General features: G+C 39.0%; 1 protein-coding gene across 4 annotated transcripts in view; it reads right to left on the bottom strand.

The window, feature by feature from the left end:
• LOC137334185 (ERC protein 2) overlaps positions 1-22,369 on the bottom strand; it is a 631,578-nt gene that overhangs the window by 585,351 nt on the left and 23,858 nt on the right. For all 4 annotated transcript variants that reach the window (XM_067998749.1, XM_067998748.1, XM_067998751.1 and 1 more), the window contains exons 3-4: positions 20,565-20,738; positions 15,719-16,564 (exon numbers count right to left, since the gene is read on the bottom strand). In XM_067998749.1, coding sequence (XP_067854850.1) covers positions 15,719-16,399 — 681 coding nt within the window. In that variant the 5' untranslated portion in view covers positions 16,400-16,564; positions 20,565-20,738. The remainder of the gene's footprint in view (positions 1-15,718; positions 16,565-20,564; positions 20,739-22,369) is intronic.

Raw genomic sequence — 22,369 nt, forward strand, 5'->3', positions numbered from 1 at the left:
TCATTTATGTTAATTGGGTTTCACTTCAACTTCACAGAAAATGAAGGTTGCCAGTTTTCACATCAAATTTTTGATAGGAATGTCCGAATCTATTAATTCTAAACCTCAGCTATAAAACTATCTTCCTTGAAGCAACATATTGGCGATTTTTGCATCTTTACCCATTATTAACACTCCAGTAGCAAATATTAGCAGCAAGCTCCTAACACCCACAGGGCAAAACATGCAAGTAATGTCAGTAGAAAGAATTTGCTGTAGTGGCCTTAAGGTGAACAAAAATTAGAAGTTAATCTCTGTCCATCAAAAGCTAATGTTTTCAAAATTATTGGTAATATTGGGGGTGCTGCATCCCCTCCAAGGCCAAAATATCCTTCCTGAGGTGCAGTACCCAGAACTGAATGCAGTGCTCCAGATACAGTCAAATCAGAGCATTATACAACTGTAGCATAACTTCCACACCTTTTGTATTCCAGTCCCCTGGAGATAAAAGTTAACATTCCATTAGCTTTTTTAATTATTTTTTCTACCTGACCACTAGCTCTTCGTGATTTCTGTACATGGACCCCTAAATCTCTCTGCTCTTCCACAGTTCTTAGCCATTTAGAAAATACAATGATCTATCTTTCTTCTTAGGTCCAAAGTGGATGACCTCACACTTCCCCACAATGAACTCCATCTACTGTAGTTTTGCCCACTCACTTAAATCTATCAATGATTATTTGTCAAAAGCAAAATACTGCAGATGCTGGAAATCTGAAATAAAAACAGAAAATGCTGGAAATATTCAGCAAGTCAGGCAGCATCTGTGGACAAATAAACAGAGTTAACGTTTCAGGCTGATGACCTTTCAGGTAATTGACCTGAAACATTAACTCTTTCTTTCTCCAATGATTATTTGTGCTCATGTTATGAAAGACAGTCTGGATCTAGACAACAAGTACATGTATCACACAAGTGACATATAAGCCTTTTGTACAGCTACACTAATACTGCTTTCCAGGCGCTCTGTTCTTTTCGTAAAGGTAGCAAGTTAAAATTTGTGAGGTAGTTTCAGCTTTGGGCGCAATCGGCAAATTGCAGTTAAAATTGCACTGGTTAGGTTACAGTTCATGTTTCTGCTAAAAATCTCTTGCATAATCACACATAAAATCTTCCGTTAACCAGTGCATTCGGTCAGCGTAATGGAATTAATCTTTTTTTCTTTGCATTAAAAAATATTCATTGATGTATTGAAGAGTGGTAACTTGGTGCAATTTTATTAATACAGCTGAAAATGGGTTTATTACAAAAAATATACAATTTTAATAAGTGTCTAATGCTCCACCTGTGAGTAACCTGATCTTAAATCTTTGAAAATGACAAAAAAAACTATACTAGTTTCATTGATGTACACTAGTCAGTTTCTTAGTAAATTAAATACCTTTTAATATGTAAAAACATTTAAACTTGCCAATTAGTACCCTTGCGCCTAAGAAAACTAGCTTAATTTGAAGACCCTCCTCAAACAGCCGCAATCGGCAAAAACTCGTCATCCTCGTTATTCCAATCTGGGAGCGTAGCCAGTTGTGGGCGGGGCTGGTTTCAGGCACACTGATTTTTCAACCACCGTTAAAGATCACGGAAACTTGATTTGGGCTTGACGTAACTTACACTTGATTTTCCCGCAATCTTTTGCGCTGCTTCGGGCGGATTGCCTTGATAAAACCAGTGCAATGTAATGGAAACTCTACCCCTGGATCTTTTGTGCTGACTAATAACTTTGAAGCTACAGGAAAATTAGACTGTGTACTGACACCACTTTGTCATTCCCCTAATACTTAAATATGATTTAATTAATGAGGCTTGATGGACAAAAATACTTTAAAGCAAACAAAGGCAAAAGTCTAAAACGCAGTGCTGATATTGAAAAATGTTGGCTCCAATGAGTAAGTCTGTTGATAAAATCTCAAAGGGAAAAATAGTCAGGATGTTTGAAAAGATTTTTGTCAGGCCTGCATTTTAAAGTTTAATCAACAGAGTTAGTGTTGATTTTCTTTTACATTAAGAATAAATACCACAGAGAAGATGAAAAGGGACAATTGTAAATGCAAACAGATCTCAGAAACTTGCTTCATGGAACACAGTTTGCGGAATTTGCTAGTACACCAGCCATCGTACACTATAACCATTGATGCCTCAGCCTGCAATCTGAAGTTCACATTATGAACAGGGCATTTCCATCACAGGCCATCAAAGTAAACAATATACTATACCTAGATAGATAGTCCACTACACCATGTAGCATTTCAAACAGACATTTGATTTGGATAAAAATTCAGTCTAAACTGCCTCAAAATTCCAAAACCCATTTTAGAACCTTAGCCTTAGGCCAAGACCAACCCATAGATCTGCCAGTAAATAGATACTGCACCCAAATCCCACTCAAATAAAATACAACATCCACCCTCCAAAACAACAATTCTCCCTTTGTTGGCTGCTGGTTCACAGACTGGGAGAATACCCTGAAATAATATTAAGAGAAAAACTACACATACACAAACATGATGCAGGCTTTTTTTTGAGAGAGATTTTCACTGTAGATCCCTGGGTAGTAACAAGGTAAACAGGGAGAAAATTGCTTCCCCACGATATCCCCCCACCTGCCGCCGCCTTACTTGTAGACTTCCAAAAAGAGTCTCAAATTCGCCTGGAGCATGAGATATCCACAAAGTAAATGACACAAAAGGTGGTGATTCACCAAATTTGTAAACTCAGTCTGAATGTCTGAAGGACAGAACCTACAAATCAGTGTAGGCAGCTATCAATCCAAATACTGCAGAGTACATAAATTATACAAAAATAGTTGTCACTTCAGTGAAGGATGGAATAGATTCTTAAATAAAGAAAACGTGGTTGCAATTATAATATTATGTGAATCTTTTCATGAAAATAAATTCCACATTACAGTAGTTCTCCCACCAGTAATGCTATCAATCATTGTTCACCACATATCATTATAATGATCCGCCAACGAACAATTGTGAATGTCAAGGGATTTTAAAATGGAAGTTTCCAGACCCTGTAACAGATTTCAAATATATGGAAATACATTTGTACATTAGTGGCTTAACTTCAATGCTAGCAATACTTAACCACCACACCTGTTAAAATATAGAGAATGGGCAATTAATGTACAAATGTCACGAAAGTCACGGAAGTTCAGCATGAGATGTCACTTTCGTGAAGCTAACGGCGGAGCAGAGCAAATCAGCCAGCAACTTGTGGTGAATCGCAATTTACAGGGTCTCTCTTACTCACTACAAGTTGCTGGTCAATTTGCACATTAAAAACAACGTGGATCGTTCAAACGCTGTTATTTTTTCAGCAAAATCTGGCCCAATGGGATTTGATTGACAGGCTAAGGAAAGAAAAATTTATGTTTAATTAGTCCTAATTAGGGGGTGTTTTTTTTCAATATCTTAATATTTTTAAGATAAATTAGGAAATCAGATTATTTAGACAGGTGAGTGCACTAAATTGAATTCTAATATACTAACTACCTATAAAGCATCAGTTGGGGTGGGGTAGCAGGAAGTAATTTTAACTTAGCAGTATGTTGGTGCTACAATATTAACCATTCTATCCGTACACATGTTGGCAAAGCCTTTGAAAATTCCAATATCCATTCTCTGGTGATCAATTTTTGAAGATTTTGAGCACCAAGCATTAAAACATCTAAGACTTAAATGTTATTCCTCCTAAAAGGATATGGTCTAGAATATTTCAATTCTCATCTGATAGACAGGAGACAGATGATTACTTGTTTTCCCATCTTCTGTGCCATGCCACAAAACTAAATTTCTACAACTGACTCAGAACTAAGGAATTCAGATCATCGTCTGAAATGAAATAACCTTGCATTTATATAGGACAACCCTCAAATCCCAGGAATCAATCTAGTAAACCTTCATTGCACCCCCTCTAAGGTAAGGAGACCAAAACTGTACACAGTACTCCAGATGTGGTCTCGCCAGAGCTCTATGTAATTGCAGCAAGTCCTCCTTACTCTTATATTCCAACCCCCTTGCAATAAAGGCAATACCAACTGCCTTCCTGGTTGCTTGCTGTGCCTGCATGTTAACCTTCTGTGATTCATGTACAAGGACACCCAAATCCCTCTCACAGAATAGTTACAGCACAGAAGGAGGCCATTTGGCCCATCGAGCCAAATGGCCTCCTTCTGTGCTTTGTAAGAGCAATCCAATTAGTCCCATTCCCCCGCTTTTCCCCTGTAGCCCTGCAAATTTTTCCCCTTCAAGGATTTATCCAATTGCTTTTTGAAAGCCACAAATGAATCTGCTTCCACCACCCTTTCAGGCAGCGCATTCCAGCTACTCGCTGCATAAAGAAGTTTTTCCTCATATCGCCTTTGGTTCTTTTGCCAATCACCTTAAATCTGTATCCTCTGGTTCTCAACCCCTTTGCCAATGGGAACGGTTTCTCTCTATCTACTCTGTCTAGACCCTTCATGATTTAGAACAACAAATCTCCTCTCAACCTTCTCTGCTCGAAGGAGAGCAACCCAAGTTTCTACAGTCTATCCACGTAACTGAAGCCACTCATCCCTGGAACCATTCTAGTAAATCTTTTCTAAACCCTGCACATCCTTCCTAAAGTGCAGTGCCCAGAATTGGACACAATACTCCAGTTGTGGCTGAACCAATGTTTTATAAAAGGTTCAACCTTGCTTTAGAACTCCACACCTCTATTCATAAAGCCCAGGATCCTGTATGCTTTTTTAACCCCTTTCTCAACCTGTCCAGCCACCTTCAAAGATCTGTGTGCATATGCCCCTAGGTCTCTCACACAACCACACCCAAATCCAGCAGCTATTACCAATCCTAACGCAGCAAAACAAGGTGCAGGATTCGATACTACCGCTACTGAACCTAAAACAAAAATTATTAGTATTATAAACATAAAATAAGCCATTATTCCCACCTGGATTTTAACCAAGACCAATAACTTGAAAAACTATTGTTGTTAATTCAACCATAAGAATTATAATGACCACAAATATCCAAAAAACACACCCCCCCACTTAAAATTATCACACCTTAATTGACCTCCCTGCACCCCTTTTAGAATTGTACCATTTGGTTTATATTGCCTCTCCTCATTCTTCCTGCCAAAACGTATCACTTCGCACTTCCCTGCATTAAATTTCATCTGCCATGTGTCTGTCCATTCCACCAGCCTGTCTATGTCCTCTTGAAGTCTATTACTATTCTCGTCACTGTTAACTACATTTCCAAGTTTTGTATCATCTGCAAATTTTGAAATTGTGACCTGTACACCCAAATCCCTGTCTACCATCTTTTCCTAGTCTCTCACCTTTCAAAAAAAATTCTGCTTTTCTATTCTTCCTACCAAAGTGGATAATTTCACATTTCCCCACATTATACTCCATCTGCCACCTTCTTACCCAATCACTTAATCTGTCTATATCCCTTTGCAACCTCTTTACAAAACCAGGTGGGAAAGTTATCTGTGAGGAGGACATATTGTCAGCAAACTTGGCTACATTACACTTGGTCCCCTCATCTAAGTCATTCATATATATTGTAAACAGCTGAGGCCCAAGCACTGATCCTTGTGACACCCCACTAGTTACAACCTGCCAGCCTGAAAATGACCCGTTTATTCCTGCTCTCTGTTTTCAGTCAGTTAACGAATCCTCAATAAAAAGTGACGGGGTGACTTTGGATGGGTGAGTTAATGCAGAGGCTGAGAATAGGGAAGAAGTTAAAATGCTGTAAGATGTAGATAATTAAATTGAAATTTTACATTGCAGAAACTTTCCATTGTTGGTGCTTAATAAAAATTAGACAAATTTCATTTGCATTCAACTGTCTTTGTTTCATTCCTGCAATCAATTCACAATATGAAAATCACCAACTAACCCAATAATAAAAAGGGGCCGAACAGACTAAAATAACCCAGTGAAGTCAGCACTTATTAGCAAGGAACATAATGCAACTAAACCACTTTTGATGCAAGTTTCAACTCCCCTGTTGTGTGCAGGAGATGCATAGTCAAAAAAAATGCCATATATTTTGAAATGTATAAAATTATGCTTTACTCAACATTTATAAAACTCATTCATAATGATGATATGCTTAATTGGTTTTAAAATGAACAAAACATTACAATTATTAAAGTATTAGACAATTTCCTGTGGCATTGCACACAGCAAGTTGGAGAAGATGGTCCCTCTCACCTATCCGATGTCTTCACATTATTTGTCTCCACCTCTTTTCTGCTACTTTCTCTTTCATTAACTCTTTGCTGTGTCTCGGTCCTCTGCCGCTTCTCCTTCTATCTTTATCTTCCTGTGTTTCAAGTGGGAGGTATAGCATGGTGTGGCGGGGATGGAGCCTCCAGCAAGCTACATTTGGGGTGAGGCTTTAGGGAAAAAATGGCCTTCGGCGGCTCCATTCCCATCCCCTCCCCAAATCACTTGTGCTTTCCCTACCTCTTCCTACTGTATCCTCCCCTTACCACCCCATCACACCCATAATTATACCTACCTCTTCCCCTACAAACTACATGCTTAAACTCTGCATTCTCCCCTCCCACTTGCTCCACTGACATTTACCTTACCCTTCATCCACACCCTCCAATGAGACCTCTTCCCATTCAACTTGTTTCCCTCCTCCCTTTCCTCTAATCATCCTCCCTATCAGTTTTCCTCAAACCAGCTTTGTTTGCTTTCAAAATTCAACTTGCTTTTTAAAAAACTCAAATTAGAATCAAGAAAAACACCGTCTGCCTTTCCATCTATCTCTCTCCTCCCACATAAGCTGTATCTGAACAAGGCTCCTAGGCTGGCGGCTCCGGACTGAGGTCCTCTGCTTTGTAGCTCTATCCACGGCCATCTTTTAAAATCCTTGTTCTCCATAACCCTCCAGGCCCATTCTCAGTTCGCCCCCTCCCATGATACCCTCCCTCCTTTTCTCCCTCAATGATTTCAATCTCCATCTCAACTCACCTTGCCCCTCTTTCTTCCATATAAACCTACCCACATTCACTACCACGCTCTCGACCTTGCCATCTCATGTGGCCTCTCTACTCCCATTGTCTCCCATCACAGACAAGGCAGTCTCCAACCACTTGTGTATCCTTCAACACCCATTCCCCCCTACCAACCCACTTCGTTCAGTATCTGCCCCGGAAAAAACTTTCCCCAAGTCACTTATGATTACATTTTAAACTACCAACTACCTAGCCTTTGGTCTTCCATTCGCCACAATATTCCACAAATATCATTGGTTCACTTCAGTGTAGCACTGAGGGAATGCCTTTCACCATCTTTCGGATAAGACATTGAGCCGAGGTCCCAAATGCCCTCTCAGATGGGCGTAAAATATCCCATGGCACTAATCAAAGAGGAGCATAGGAGTTCTCCCAGTGTCCTGGCCAATATTTATTCCTCAACCAACATCACTAAAATCTGTTTGTGGGATATCACTGTGCACAAATTGGTTGCTGTGTTTCCCAACATTACAGCAGTGACCACACTTCAAAAGTACTTCATTGGCTGTAAAGTTCTTTGTAACGTCCGGAGGTCTTGAAAGGTGCTATATAAAATGCAAGTCCTTTCCTTTTACAACAATGCATTCTGTGACCATCTATCCAGCTTTTTTCTGAACAAGTGCAAAGGTTTTAGTAACCTTATTGTGCTACAAATATGTACTGAAATAGCAAAAAAGTTATTGTAGCTTTCAAAAGATAGGTTATTCAGCAAATAAACCTAATTACTTTTGTTCTCTATTAAAAAAATCAGTGTACAATAACTTCAGCAGAACACTTGCAGTTTTGTGTAATTCATTCAATATTGTGGCAACTACATACACAATAGAAATTTAGATATGCCTGTTTTAAGCAGCTTTCAAAATTAAATTATTTCTGTACTCAACCTGTCAGAAAAATTCTAACTAGATTTATGCCCATAGTTTAAATTCTAGCTGCTTGCTCCATTCAATTCATTCCAAATGACCTTGCTGGTGTTCATTCAGATATCCTGTTAGACAACATCTCTACTAATAAAAGCCACAGCTGCCTAATAATACCAATATTGATTTTGTGGGCTGTGCCTATGATGTTATTACCCAGAGGGAAAATGTCATTTTTAAAAATTAACGATGTAGTAAATTACATGAGAACATATGAAACTCAAGTACCAAGAGAAAGATGAATCTGAGAAACAGTGCAATACATGCATATAAAAATATACATATTACATTCTTGAAAGAATGAACTCTGGCAACACATTCAGGTGTTACATCGGAATCCTCTCCTTCCATTTCTCATCCTCCTTGTTCCCGGCTGCCAAATAACCATCAGTGGTTATTTGTTTGACCACTGGGCTTTGGCCCTCTGGAACACTCATTCCTCCAACTTGCTAAGTCTGTCTACTTGTAAAAGCCTCCTGAAATTATTCTTTAACTATGCTTTCAGCACTGCACCCAATTTGTGATCCCCATTCTGGTTCTCCTCAGTCTCGATTTGTTTTGTTTACCCTACACTCGCACAGTTTCTTTTAGGTAGGAAACATGACTTAAGATTTTTGTCGTCATCTCAGGACTGCACCACCCGTGTTTTCCCTCCAAAAGAGCAGAAAGGATTGGCCACCATCTCGCTTCCCCCCTTACTCCACCTCTCTGTACCCAAGCACAGTAGTAACACCTCTGTTCCCTACCTAAATAAAAGTAACTCTTCTCTTGCCAACACCCTCCCCCACTGGCTGCCAAGTCAGGCGCATTATCCACACATTCACAGCATCTAAATGTGAACGACGCAAATGTGAATGTACCCTAATCCCTAGAAGAAAACTGGTCCATTTACGCAACAGCTAAAAACAGTGTGTGCATAGTCAATGAACAGAAAATATTTGCAACTCATTCCTTATATTTAAAAAAAATCAATCTTTTATATCAGATAGTTTTTTGACTGAAATAAAATTGGTTGAGAGGGAAATGTCCACTCCACTAGCTGTGGAAATAATTGGTTATTTTTTTCATTACAGAATGTTCAAATTAAGATCTTGAGTTCTGTTGATTTGGCTGGTAGAGGAAGGGGTGGTGATAACAACTTCATGACCACAACAGTTTGTTTTTACAAGTAAATCGTGAATGTGTCCCTTAGCCAGTATAAATAACCAGGTCCATGAAACATTCCCGCGCTGATGATGTAGGGAACATCAGTAGTTTGAGTTGTTAATAATGTTGATACTGAAAGTAACAATGTTAAATTAAAATAATGTTTTCTTGGTTAAGACCTGCAGCTTAGTTTGCTTCCATTTCAGAAACTGTACCCACAACTTTACAACACAAGGAGAAAACATTTACTTTTTAATGAAACACTTCCTTTAGCAAATTATATTGAGCAGAGATTGTGGTAAACATACACCCTAATTCAACTTACACCTCTATCTAGTTGTACAAATTGATTTTTTTTTAAATATAGGATGTGTACAATCACTTACTTAGAACAAAGTCAGATATACATTTGTATTATTCATTGCACCCTATTAAGTTTACAATTCAAAGGCTTCCCTGGTAGCTCAGCAAGACTACGAAGGTCCTCTGTGGGAGGGAAATGGAAGAGGCAATCTATAGACAAAACAGGGAGATGAGTGGGAATAATAAAGTTATTGTTCTGGAGATTTTAATTACCCACTCATTGCTTGGGTCAGGAAGGGAGTAAACAGAGAAAGGGAAATGGAATTCCTAAAATACGTGCAGGACGTTTGTACGCCTACGAGGAGAGAAGCGTTGAGATCCAGTTACGGGTAATGAAATAGATCAGGTAGCTGAGTTGAATGTGGGTATGCTACTTAAGAGCAGTAATCACTACTCAAATAGAAAGGTCAATAGTATAAAATCATGGGCACCAGATTGGAATAGGACAGATTTCAGAAAGATAAAAAGGAGCTAACTGAGGAGTGGTGCAAGAATAAATTAGCACACAGGACAATGTTCAACAATGTCACTAGGTCAACCAATGCGATTTTTTTTTTAAAAGGAGATTGCAAGGTTGAAGAGTGGCCAATGTAATACCCATTTTCAAAAGGAGACACTGAGTTCATCTGGGTAATTAAAGTGGCTGGGGAAATTTTGGAATCTTTATATATGAAATTACTAAATATCTAGATGAACATAGTAAGAAGCAGCCTTCACAGATTTTAAAAAAGATGATGCTCAACAAACCTGCCATGGCTAACAATCTAGCAGATCAGATTTGATGGGTAAAATGGTCTACACTCCGATTCTTATGTTCCTTTCCACACACACATATCTTCAGCAAGGACTGGGTCAGCATCAAATGTGCAATCCTAATAGCCGGTCTAAAGCTGCTGACACTCATTGAAGCTCGCATATGAATAATGGCCAATTGAGTGAGTTATTATAGAGCGCAGGCAACTATACTCCAGCAAGAGTCAACATAGTCAGAAGAGGAGGGCAAGAAATATTTTCTCCCATGTCCCAACCATAGCAATAGCATTATTTAATATGAAAATAATGTCATTGCAATTTTATCTGAGTAATTGAAATCTCTAATGTCTGAAACAAAATCAAAAAAACACATTTCACAAAAGCCATTGAATTGCCTTTTCTCTCTTTTCCTGCCTTCATTAAAGTTTTTTCAGTCAAGTTCACAAAAGTTCAGTTCATAAAAATGACAGAACATGACTTCGAACTGTGGACTGAATTACATTGCACATCCCAGTCCAATTATTCTCTGCCCTCTAACTCCACTTGACATGAAGACTACATTGGGTCTTCACGCCCCCTATGCAATGTTAGATATATTTTATAACTAGTTTACATCCTTTACACTTCAAAGTGACACACTTTGTTACAGATTCATAACGGTCAAAAAATATATATTTTAAACTGCGTGCTTCTGATTTGGAACCAGAAATCTACAAGCAGTCACTCCAACTGTCTCAGTTTACAAACTGTTAAAATTACCTTGATTTGCTGATTCAGATCACTCCCCTATTGGGAGTACTTGAGTACTGGGCTTGAAGAGACAGGCCAGGTTAGCAGCTAAACATCACTGCTGTGCTCTGGATATTGAGCAACACTATGCCCCATAAAGGCTAAAGTAACAAACAGTATTTTTACAGAATTAGTTATATGTGAAAAAAATTATACCTCTTAAAGATTAAACTCTTTGAATTCACAATCATTTGTTCTGCAATCTGGAATGGATTTCACAATGTCAAATATATACTGTACATGGAATTTCATTATAAACTGCTGCAAATTATTTGTTTTGAAACTTTTGTTGCATCACAAAGAAGCGCAATGTCATGTCATTTAACAGCAAGAAAACTTTGGAATCAAATATTTATAAAGGGAGACACATATGTAAAATAGTGCACAACATGGACCCCACTATTACAAAATGTTTGATCTACAGGATTCATAACATCTGAACCAGCCATGTGAATTTTTTAACCCATTTCAAGATATCTATTACTTTATATGCAATTGCAAGGTATTATTGGCCAGAAAGGTTAGTACACTCTAATTTACAGATTTCCAATATTTACCATTTAGTTTTTTTTTAAATATATGTGCAATCAGGATCCAGTTCTTGCAACAAAGAGCAATCAAATTTTGGGAAGCATGTTCTGAATCTCATTCTACAAATCTTTTGTTGCTACAAGATATCAATCGCCTTTTAGTTCTGTTCTACAAAAGCAGGGATGCCAGAACAGTCTCCCACCACAAGCTGATAAATTAACACTGAAATACATTACTTTTTGCTTCAAGATCTTTAATTCTGTTGGTTTAGAATTTTCTCTCTCCTGCCTTCCAAAATCTGTATATTCAATTTCTGCAGCCCTTCCCCTCTTTTACTTCTTCTGCTAGGTTTTCACATCTCAATGATCAATATCACTCTGCATGCAGCTAATGGGAAGATAGCTTAAGGAGTACGATGGTCTGCATTCCCCAATTTTCCTGAGGTAGAGCACTCTGTCTAGCAATATAGCCACAAAAATGGGCAAAATTTAGATCTTATAAGAATCAGAAATTGCAGCACAGAAGGCTATTTGGTTCATCGATTACCATTTTATTATTTAATTTGTTCAGATAACCATTTGAACTCTTGAATGGTGAATTAAAGATTTTTTTTAAAATTCTCCACCACTATACACTGCAATGTACTAAATAAGTTAATTGACTGTTGAGAGCTTTAAAAAAACCTACAAGAATGGCTCAACATTAGAAGCAGAGTTTAGGGAAGGGGTGGGGAACTGCATTAGTTAACACACACTCCAGTCATCTCAGACTGGACTGCAAACTGTCCGTTTCGAAGAAAAGCAGGGGAGTTCTTCCTGGTGTCCTGGCAAATATTTATCCCCCAACTAACAACTAAAAAAGATTATCTGGTCATTATCACATTGATGATTGTGGGACCTTGCAGTGCGCAAATTGGCTGCCGCACTTACAACAATGACTACACTTCAAAAGTACTTTATTAGCTGTAAAGCACTTTGGGACGTCCCGAGGTCGTGAAAGGCACTATATAAATGCAAGTCTTTCCTTCTTTCATTGCAGAGGTCATCCCATTCACCGTCAGTCTCCACTCCACATTCACCCATATCAATCTTCCGTCTGACAGTGCAATATGCCAATAGAAAATAAAAATGGCCACTCACCTCCTCCTAGTGGAATCTGTCAATTGCCCACTATTTGTTTATGACTGACACCCCAATTCATCAATCATCCATTGTCATCTTCTAATTGATGGCTAAATCCACAATGATCTACCATTATTTTGGTTGACAAAATTCACCAATCATACTTCTCTTATAGTCTGTGACGTTACAAAAAAGGATGAGGCAGGGCAATGAGTATTTAAAGCGAGCATTTAAAAAAGGACCTTGCAAACAAAACACTGCTGAAAAACGAGCGGGTGGCTTCTGTCAATTGTTTAATTGTAATAAATTTGATTATTGTTTAAACTTGTATGAAACTAGTTGGACATCTGTTATTTTCCTTCTTCCAAAAGTGAATAAAAACATGTGGGAAATCTGACATAAATTCCATAAAGTAACTTACCTCAAACAGAGTTAATTGCTAGACCTAGGCTATGATTAGTTCTGGAAGCCAGAAGCTGAAGATGTGGATTTGAGTTCATAAGGGATGCAGTCCACTTACAAAACCTGCTGTCCGTTTGTTTCAGCAAACAAAACATTGTTTGGAAAAACTCCAACAAAAGCACATGGGTATCAGTATAGAGAATATATTATGGAGAGTCATTATTTATTTACATTCATTAAACTTGATAACTCACAAGCAATATCTTGAGAAAGCAAGTAGAATATCATATCCCATTTGTAACATTGTTAACATTTTGATAACGCAATTGTGCAAAGATTTTAATTATATATCAGCACTTCAACATAACAATGTCAATTTCAACCTTTTTTAAAAAAACTTTAAAATGTTACAGTAGAAATAAATTCTCAAGCAAATAATTCTGGGAACAAGATTATGATATCACTGCCACAAAACAGGAAAAATATTTCAGGGCAAGGATACCATTGCAAAAAAAACCAAACAGGCATACTAGTCACCTTGTAGGAAATTTTTATATCCGTATGGCAAACTCCCACTATCAGTTTAAAATGTTAAAAAGGGTCCAGATAATTTTTGGCCAAGTCATTTAATTCCAAACAAAGAATGTTACAATATTTCTCATGGTATTGTTTGGCAAAAGTTTTAAATAATTTTCTAAAATTACTACGGAATCAAATTTAAACTAGAACATTTTCATTATAGATGCCCACAGACATTGATTTTCAGGTTCAATATGGTCATTTAATTGTTCAATGTGGGGCAAAGAGTGAACAAATGGAATAAAATTCAACTCCAACACTAAACAGAGAACTGCTGAATTAGCCACACATTCTCTATAGCCAAGTTTCTGTTCACCTTGGGATCAAATGGTGATGCTTTATCGCACTTCTGCTGCTGGCTCCTAATGTACAAGTCTTGCACAGCCAGCAGCACATTTAAGTAAACACACCAGATTTTTCTTCTTGTACTTAAACCAGCCAGGAAAACCTTGTTTTTACTGGGTCTTCCTAACTCCACTAAACGCACTGTTCTGGCAGCAACACCCAACATAGACATGTGACATTAGGATGTAGACACCATGTAAGTTTGGCCAGTGCTCTATCGTAGCCGGTCTGCGCATCCACTTTGTACTGGGATCAACTCTGCAACTGTTTCACAAGTAGATATGGTGCATTAGTCAAATATTAAAGAACAGTAGCATATTGTGATCACTCTCCTAAGACCCAGCCTGCAATATAAAAGCAAAATTTTCTATCGTGCTATGGTTGCTGGCTGTTGACATGCAGCTCTTGCACAGCTTGCAACGTGATGGATTAGCTAAGGCCAACCCAATGGGAATCACCCCATTAAGCGTGATAAAACCTGCCAAGAAAGTGAAAGAACCTATAACAAGCCATTGTAACTGACACCACAAACAAGTTGCACATAGTATCAACATAAAATTCTGAATTCCTGTCAATAGATAATAAGTTTAGAAATCAAAGCCATTGCTCTACCTGTTCAAGACTAATCACGCTTTTGATTTTCCCGCTGGTTAGGCTTTATAATAATGAGATTAATTTCAGACTTCAACTTGTAGTAGAACACCTGAAGTTAGTTGGGGGGAAAGGTTATTACAGACAGATTCCATTGTAGCCACTGAGTGTAAACAAATAGGTTAGTTAGATGTGTGCTTCAAAAAAAAATTCAACCAGCTAACAGGCTCAATCAATTACCATTTTAAATCATATTCCTTCCACCAACTTGTTAAGATTTTGCTGGCATCAAACATTTAAAACTCCAAACAGTAATGATCAGTATTGAGTGATTGTTTCTTTATTGTTAGAATTTATCATTCCAGTCCAAAAGAAAAAAGGACTTAAAAGAAATAACTGCTTTCCTATAATACTTTGTTCAACAACTTAAGATTGCTACAGTGCCATTACCTACACAGAGGACATGATAGGGCATTTTACAGGTCAGTTGAAAGCAGGTGGACTCAGGAGGTTTGGGAGGTGTGAAAGGAAGAGGGTAAGGAGAGAATAGAAGCACATTCAAAGGGGTGAGTCTCAAGGCGGAGAAGAAATGCCCAAAAGTAGGGGGCTTAAGGAGTAGTCACTGATGGAGTGGAGGAAGCAGGAAACAAAAAAAGATAGGCCAGTGCTGGAGAACCAGAGTGTGCACACAGAGACATAGAACTGTGAAGGGATTTGAAGACGAGGATGAAAATCTTAGAATTTAATTTTCTAGAACATGGAAATCTAGTGGAGCTTGAGGCAGACTGAGGTGAATGGGACACGGGTCTTAATACAGGCGAGAACATGGATTGCAGCACGCTGGATGGCATCATTTATGAGTGGTTGAAACAGTGAGGACAGTAAGGTGGACATTAGAGATGGCCCACTGCAAGGTGACAAAAATGTGGATGAAGGTTTCATCAATGGAGGCGGAGAGGTCGGAGCAGAGGTGGCCAATGTTGCAGAGGTGAAAGAAAGCAGTCTTTATTTTATATCGGTTGTTCAGAGACAAACCACGATTTAAACATCTCAAAGCATCCACTGTCTTAGGAAAACAAAGATCAGATCATGAAAAATTTATACCTGACTTTCCTCGTGGGACACTCTCATCTGTTCCTTGAGCACCGACATCCTGGCCGCCTCCTCTTTCCTCAGCACTCGTTCCTTCTTCAGCTCGGGGCTCCAGAAAGTTTTGATGCTGTTCATGGACGATCCCAGCTTGGTGTCTTTGATTTCTAGCTCCTTCCGGAGTATCTCGTTCTCCCTCTGCAGATCCTTGAGCTGCGCTTGCAGATCAACCATGGTGTTGTCACGGACCTGCCTTAAGGTGGAGGGTACTTGATGATGATGGTGGTGGTGATGAGAGGACGGGGTAACCATGCTGCTGTGCTGGTGTTGGTGGTGATCGCTGAAGGAGAGGGTATCTCCCCCGGGAGGAAGCCCGGCCGAGGCGATGTTCGGACTGCTGCCCATGGCCGTAACCCGACCCCCGTAGGTTGCTCGGTTAGTCGCCCTGCCCAGGGTCATGGTTCCTTTGGGAAAGCTGGTTGAGGCGACCCCTTCATGATCACTCAGATACATGGGTCCCGATGTGGCGTAGGCGGCGTTCAGAGACTGGATGTTCTCCATTGACAGGGTTTTCCCGGCCCCTCCCGTTCCGCCGCTGTTTGTTCTCCGGTGTCCCAGGCGAGGAGATCGGGGAAGCCGGGGAGACCGCGATGGGCTGCCTTCCACGTGGCCCACTGTCCTGGAACTTCCGTACATGGTTAGTATGTCTGAATCAAAGGCAAATGCAAACTCCGTAATGTTACAGGAATCGCCGTGTGAATGAACCGTCAGTCAACGCCTCTGCTGCCTGTCCGAGCTTGTTACTGCATATCCACTGGTGGCGAGAGACAAGGGCTTGCCCTACTGTTCACATCTAGAATACTTTAAAAAAAAAATGAATGTAATCAATTTTTTTTGTGGCAAAACGAACAGATGAAAAGTTTGTGAGAGACATTAAATGAACATTTATATGGAAAACAAAGAAGTCACCTTCAAAAATTATCCTACAAAACTGCTAAACACAGGTGAAAGTAACATGACCATATGCATTTTAAAACGAACACATCTCGACTAGAAAGACAAAGTAGGCAGGCAATCGGTACTTAATAGTATATCAGCTGACTGTATTTGCTTCAGAATAAGCGTTATCACGATCCAATAAACCCAGTATCCAGTATAAAGCTGCTAAGAGGATCAACTGACTTTTTTCTTTCAACAATTCTGAAGATGAAGCAAAATTTAAGATATTTATAATGTTTCACAAATAAAATATTTAAAACTTTCAACTGGTTAACACAAAGGAGTTAAACTCTTTGGAGCAGTGGGCGAGATCTTTACGACACAAGTAATGAGTAATCTGATTAAATTACTTGAGTCAGGCAGAATGATTAAAGGCGACCTCCTACTCCTAATCTATTTTGCAATCCTTGGAGGTATGCATTTACCGTCTGTCTATCCCTCCTCCTGCACTTGATTTCTTTATCTTCTCCCCTGTCCCCTTACGTTCCTTTGGCCTATCTTACTTTTCAGCCCATGGCTCAGTGGGTAGCACTCTCTCCTCTGAGTCAAGGTCGTAGGTTCAAGCCCCACTCAAGACTTGAGCACAAAATCTAGGGCCCTATCTACCCTGTCAGATGAATGTAAAAGATGCCATGACAATATTTCAAAGAGCAGCAGGGGAGTTCTCCCCAGTGTCCTGGCCAATGTTTATCCCTCAACCAACATCACTAAAAAAAGATTATCTGGTCATCAGCACAAAATTGGCTGTGACATTTCCCACATTACAACAGTGACTACACTTCAAAAGTACTTCATTGGCTGTAAAGCGTTTTGGGACGTAGTGAAAGGCACTACATAAATGCAAGTCTTTCTATTTATACATCTTATTTGTTTCTGCACTCATGGGCAGGGAGACACAGCAGCTTCGATACCGCAGCATGCGAATGTGAGTGTCTAACCGCTAGTTCGTGGGCACAATCTCACCTGCTTCCCAATTGTATCCAGTCCATACGACTCTGCCTAACTGATCCCTTTTACACAGTGCCACAAGTAAGCAAGTCAAAATAAATGCTATTAATGAAAATGCTCATCCCTGAAAAATCCACTGGCAGAAACAAATCTGCTGGTGGGGGTGGTGGGGTCACAGGAATTGTAAAAAAAAAATCACACAAAAAGCACTGCTAATTTTAACAGAAGCACAGCGAAACTGACATGTAACCCATGCTCCCAACAGTGCTGTGCCCCTCCTCAGGTCACGCCCTGAAACATTGTGGATTTCTGGACAGAATCTGGAAGGAGAAAAAAGAGCAGTGTTGTTGGGAGAGAAAGCCACATATCAGCTTGATGTGCCCCCGTTGGAAAAACAAATAACATGATTGGTCTGATTTGTAAAAAAATTTTCACTACCCCACTGGAAGATCAAGATCAGTTGGCAGGTTTTTCCAGAGAGTGCTGTTCATTAATAGTGCTCGCCTGCTTATCTGTAGCACAATTCAGGAGGGATCCATTCGGCACACATTTAAAACTTCAAATTAGGCCTCATTCAGCTCACAAGACACTCCACCCTATATGTCGTTCTCTGGACAAAAGGACATGCTCCTTAACTACTGTCAATGCTGCCGAGAGGTGGACAAGAGCAATTTAGACCAAATCACCTTCCAACTCCCCCTTCTCTACAGAGATCCGCCTAGCTTTTATTTGCTATTTTCCTTCCAATCACTAACACAATGCATTATGCTACAATACAACTTACTAATAACCAAGTTTTTCACTTTTAAAAATAGTAAATGGCACATATCTGAATCACAAACAGTAATTTATTAACAGTCAAGTAGGTGTTGTGTTCTCCCACAGTGTAGCATATGTGGTAACAATTGTCTAAGATATTTTATCATACTGAGTTTATGAATACATCTATTTCCCAGAAAATGAATCATTTTCTCTTTTGTCCACTTTAACTTGTTAACTTTTATATATTGTATGGAGTTAAATGCATGAATTTTTTATTTTTAAATCTTGACTGCACTGAATTAAGTGTATTCATTACATGTTTCTTCTGTAACAAATAGACAGCTTGTGTGCTTTGTACGATGATAGCATTGGGGTGACCATTTCTTGCCATTATATAAATTGTTTCACATTCCAGTTTATTTTTTCCAGCACACAAGCTCACTGCAAAAGGAAGTCAATTACCAGGATAGGTCCAAATTTTAAACTAATCATTGGACTGAAGTTGCTTTTATGCCTGGGCATATTGAAAGAGTTTATTACAGTGCATGAACTGATTACTTGCTCCAAAGTTACAGGCCATATCAACATCACACAGACTTTGTTACAGGATGGAGCTGGTCCAAGTTATTAGTCATTTCTTCAGACTTTCCAGCAAACAAAATTCACATTCCTTGGCTTGTTACAAATTTCCACTTGGGAATTCCCAACTTAAAATAATGCTTGCTACTACTTGTGCAAATCAGAATAAGTGAATTAGTTTAGTTGGGCATATACTGGAGTGGAGCCTCTGTGCCTGTAATTCACTTCATGGTTTTGCAAGTCTGTATGAGGACAGAGTTAATTTTTTTTTCGATTACTCTTCTGGTGATTGCCTTGGGTCATTAAAGGTGCTATATAAGTGCAAATTGTTGTTGGTGCTGCCCGAGTAGGTTTGTTCAAAAGTTAACATTGGAAAGGTTATGCATAATAGGCTTTGGTAACTCCAAATTGCCCATGTCTTGGCGTTATGAGAGTCTAAAACAATTGTGTGTTTAAGCACTCCCAGAAATGAAGGACTATAATCCCTAATGTTTCTTACATCTGACATATCCGTTATATGTTGGAATGTCCAGGAAGAGAAATCTATATGTTGTCTAGTGTAGACAACAGGAATATTTTGAAGTGGATAAGTTAATAAGAATTCAGAGTCATGTTTCTTCACGCTGATTTATGAGCTTCCCAGGAGTCTGGCTGCATTTTAGGTATCTATCCAAATTACTTTTAATTTAACTACAATCTTCTTTTCCCAAAATTTATTTTATAAAAAGGTAGAAAGATTTACAGTGAATCTTACAGTTGCTCTTCAGTAAATTGTGATTTTCATATAGGCAAGAGATGAACCTTCAAATTACAGCCCTATAAGCTTTCCTTCAATTGTGGGGAAAGTGTTAAGACTTTGATGAGGGATAGCATAAGAGGTCATCTAGGATGACAGTGTCTGATGAGAAAGAACCAGCATGAGTACAGAAGGGCAAGCTGTGTTTGACTAATTTACTGGATTTTTTTTTTGAGGTTACAGATCTGGTAAATAAGGGAGAGCCAATGGAAGTTATCTACCTGGACTTAGGAAAACATGAGACTGTGCAACATAACACACTGATTCACAAGGGGCATACCCTGGGATTGAAGGCAAAGTAGTAGGCTGGATTGATACAAGGTTGAAAGGTTGACAGCCAAGTGTAGTGCTGAGTGGGAAGTGTCAGAGAAAACTGATTCCCAGTGCAGGCCCACAGGGTTGGTGTTGAGATTGCTGTTGCTTATTGTTTTTGATAAATGACTTACAGGTAAGAATACTGCCCGAGATGACACCAAATTGTGTGCAGTAGCCAGTGTTGCTCACAAATATGTGGCAGTCCAAGTGGGCATGGACAGGCTAGGTTAGAGAGCAGAGAATTGGCAGATAGAGTTCAGCACATGAAAGCATAAAGTTATGAGGTTAGACAGAAAAAGCAAGAATGTAGAATACATATGAAATGGCAACATGTTTGAAGTGAGAGCAGGAAAGAAGTCTATGGGTTTGGTGGATAGGTCATTTAAAACATTAGTTAAGTGTTCACAGGTGATGAAGAAAGCAAATAAAGTGTTGTGATGTATAGCCAAGGGTATGACTTACAAGTCCAAGGAAGTTATATCTGGCCTCAGTGAGGTTGCTCCTGGAGTACAGTGTTCAGTGTCAGGATCCGTATTACAGGAAAATGTTGAATTATTGGAGGAATTCCAGACGAGAGCTAAGACGACAATTCCTGAAATGAAGAGAGCTGAATTGTCTATCCTGGGACTTTATTCTCTGGAAAAGAGGAAAATGATAGAGGTCCTTCAAATTTTCAGAACAAACATTCTTCTCTTCCATTCAACCTGAAAAAAACATGCAACACAACAACAGAACTATCCACGATCTGGTGGTGAGAGGGTGGGGGGGGAAGAAAGAGAAAACACTGCATTCCACGAATCTGTGTCCAACACATACCATGTGATGTCTCATTAAACCACAACTGAGACAATGAAAGGACAAGAGGATGGACATGCACTACAGAATCTGGGCTCTGTTGAAGTCACAAGGTAGCCAATGATGTAAAGATGAATACACTAGGTAATGCCACTTATGGCATCAAGCCAGATTCTAAAATCTTAAAATTTGTATTGGAAAACATATTGGATATCAGTCTAATGCCAACTCTGAACATAAAAGAACCATGTCCAAGCAGTATCTCCCTTTTGATGTTACTCAGTGTTACCAATTGAAGAGTAAGAAAATTTTATACACTTCAGATGCTGACAAAATTGATTCAATAGTAAAAGGCATATTGTAGCTAGAAGATCATAAGATATGGACAATCCTTTCAAACCAGTATCCAATGAAATTATTTCAACTTCCAAAATAGATATTTTAATTTGCAAGAAAAGTTATTGAAGTTAGCTGCTGGTATTGCCTAAGTAGAAGTTTAAAAACAAGGACTAGAGACAAACTACTCAATATTCACTACATTAACGTGAAAACAGACAGAAATTATAGATATACACATTTTAAAATGCTTTGCAAAGCATCCACCAGTTGGCATGCAAAATCTTTTTCCCAATTCACAGCTTAAAACTTTTCAAATTTCAGGATTATGCAGCTAAAAACATTACTTGGTATTTTCTCTATTAAAAAATGGCTGCCTCTTGACACAAGTGGAAGTTCCCTATCTACCCCTTATATTGTTTCCACAGATCGAATTGCACTCCTATCAGAAAGGAACAAGTAAAAGTGTTCATGAAGAAGATATGTTTCAATAGCTAAAGGTTGTTTCCAATAACACAATCCCAATTCCGAAGCCTTTCTTTATGAACTCTATTTTACTGGAGGCCTTGCGGCTGCTGTTTTTGAACAGGAGTCAACAAGCCCCAAAAAGTCAGCGATACAGTTTTCTCCCATACTTTTGGGTGCAGGGCATTCCTATGTCGGCGCCTTGGCAATGACCTGAACCTGCAAATATGGGCGGGTTCAGGTTCCTTCAGGTGGAATGCACTTTGGCTGTGCTCTGCTAGACTTGCATCAGGTTGCGGAGGGGGAGAAAAATTGGTGCCCAAATATATGAAGGATATACAGTACTGTAAAACAATTGTGCCACTAGAGAATAAATCTTCTGATTCAATATATATTGCTAATACTAAATAAATTATGTTATTTATATTAATGATTTGGATGAGAATTTAGGAGGCATGGTTAGTAAGTTTGCAGATGACACTAAGATTGGTGGCATTGTGGACAGTGAAGAAGGTTATCTAGGATTGCAACGGGATCTTGATAAATTGGGCCAGTGGGCCGATGAATGGCAGATGGAGTTTAATTTAGATAAATGTGAGGTGATGCATTTTGGTAGATCGAATCGGGCTAGGACCTACTCCGTTAATGGTAGGGCGTTGGGGAGAGTTATA

This window comes from Heptranchias perlo, chromosome 17, assembly GCF_035084215.1.
Source record: "Heptranchias perlo isolate sHepPer1 chromosome 17, sHepPer1.hap1, whole genome shotgun sequence".
Lineage (NCBI taxonomy): Eukaryota > Metazoa > Chordata > Chondrichthyes > Hexanchiformes > Hexanchidae > Heptranchias > Heptranchias perlo.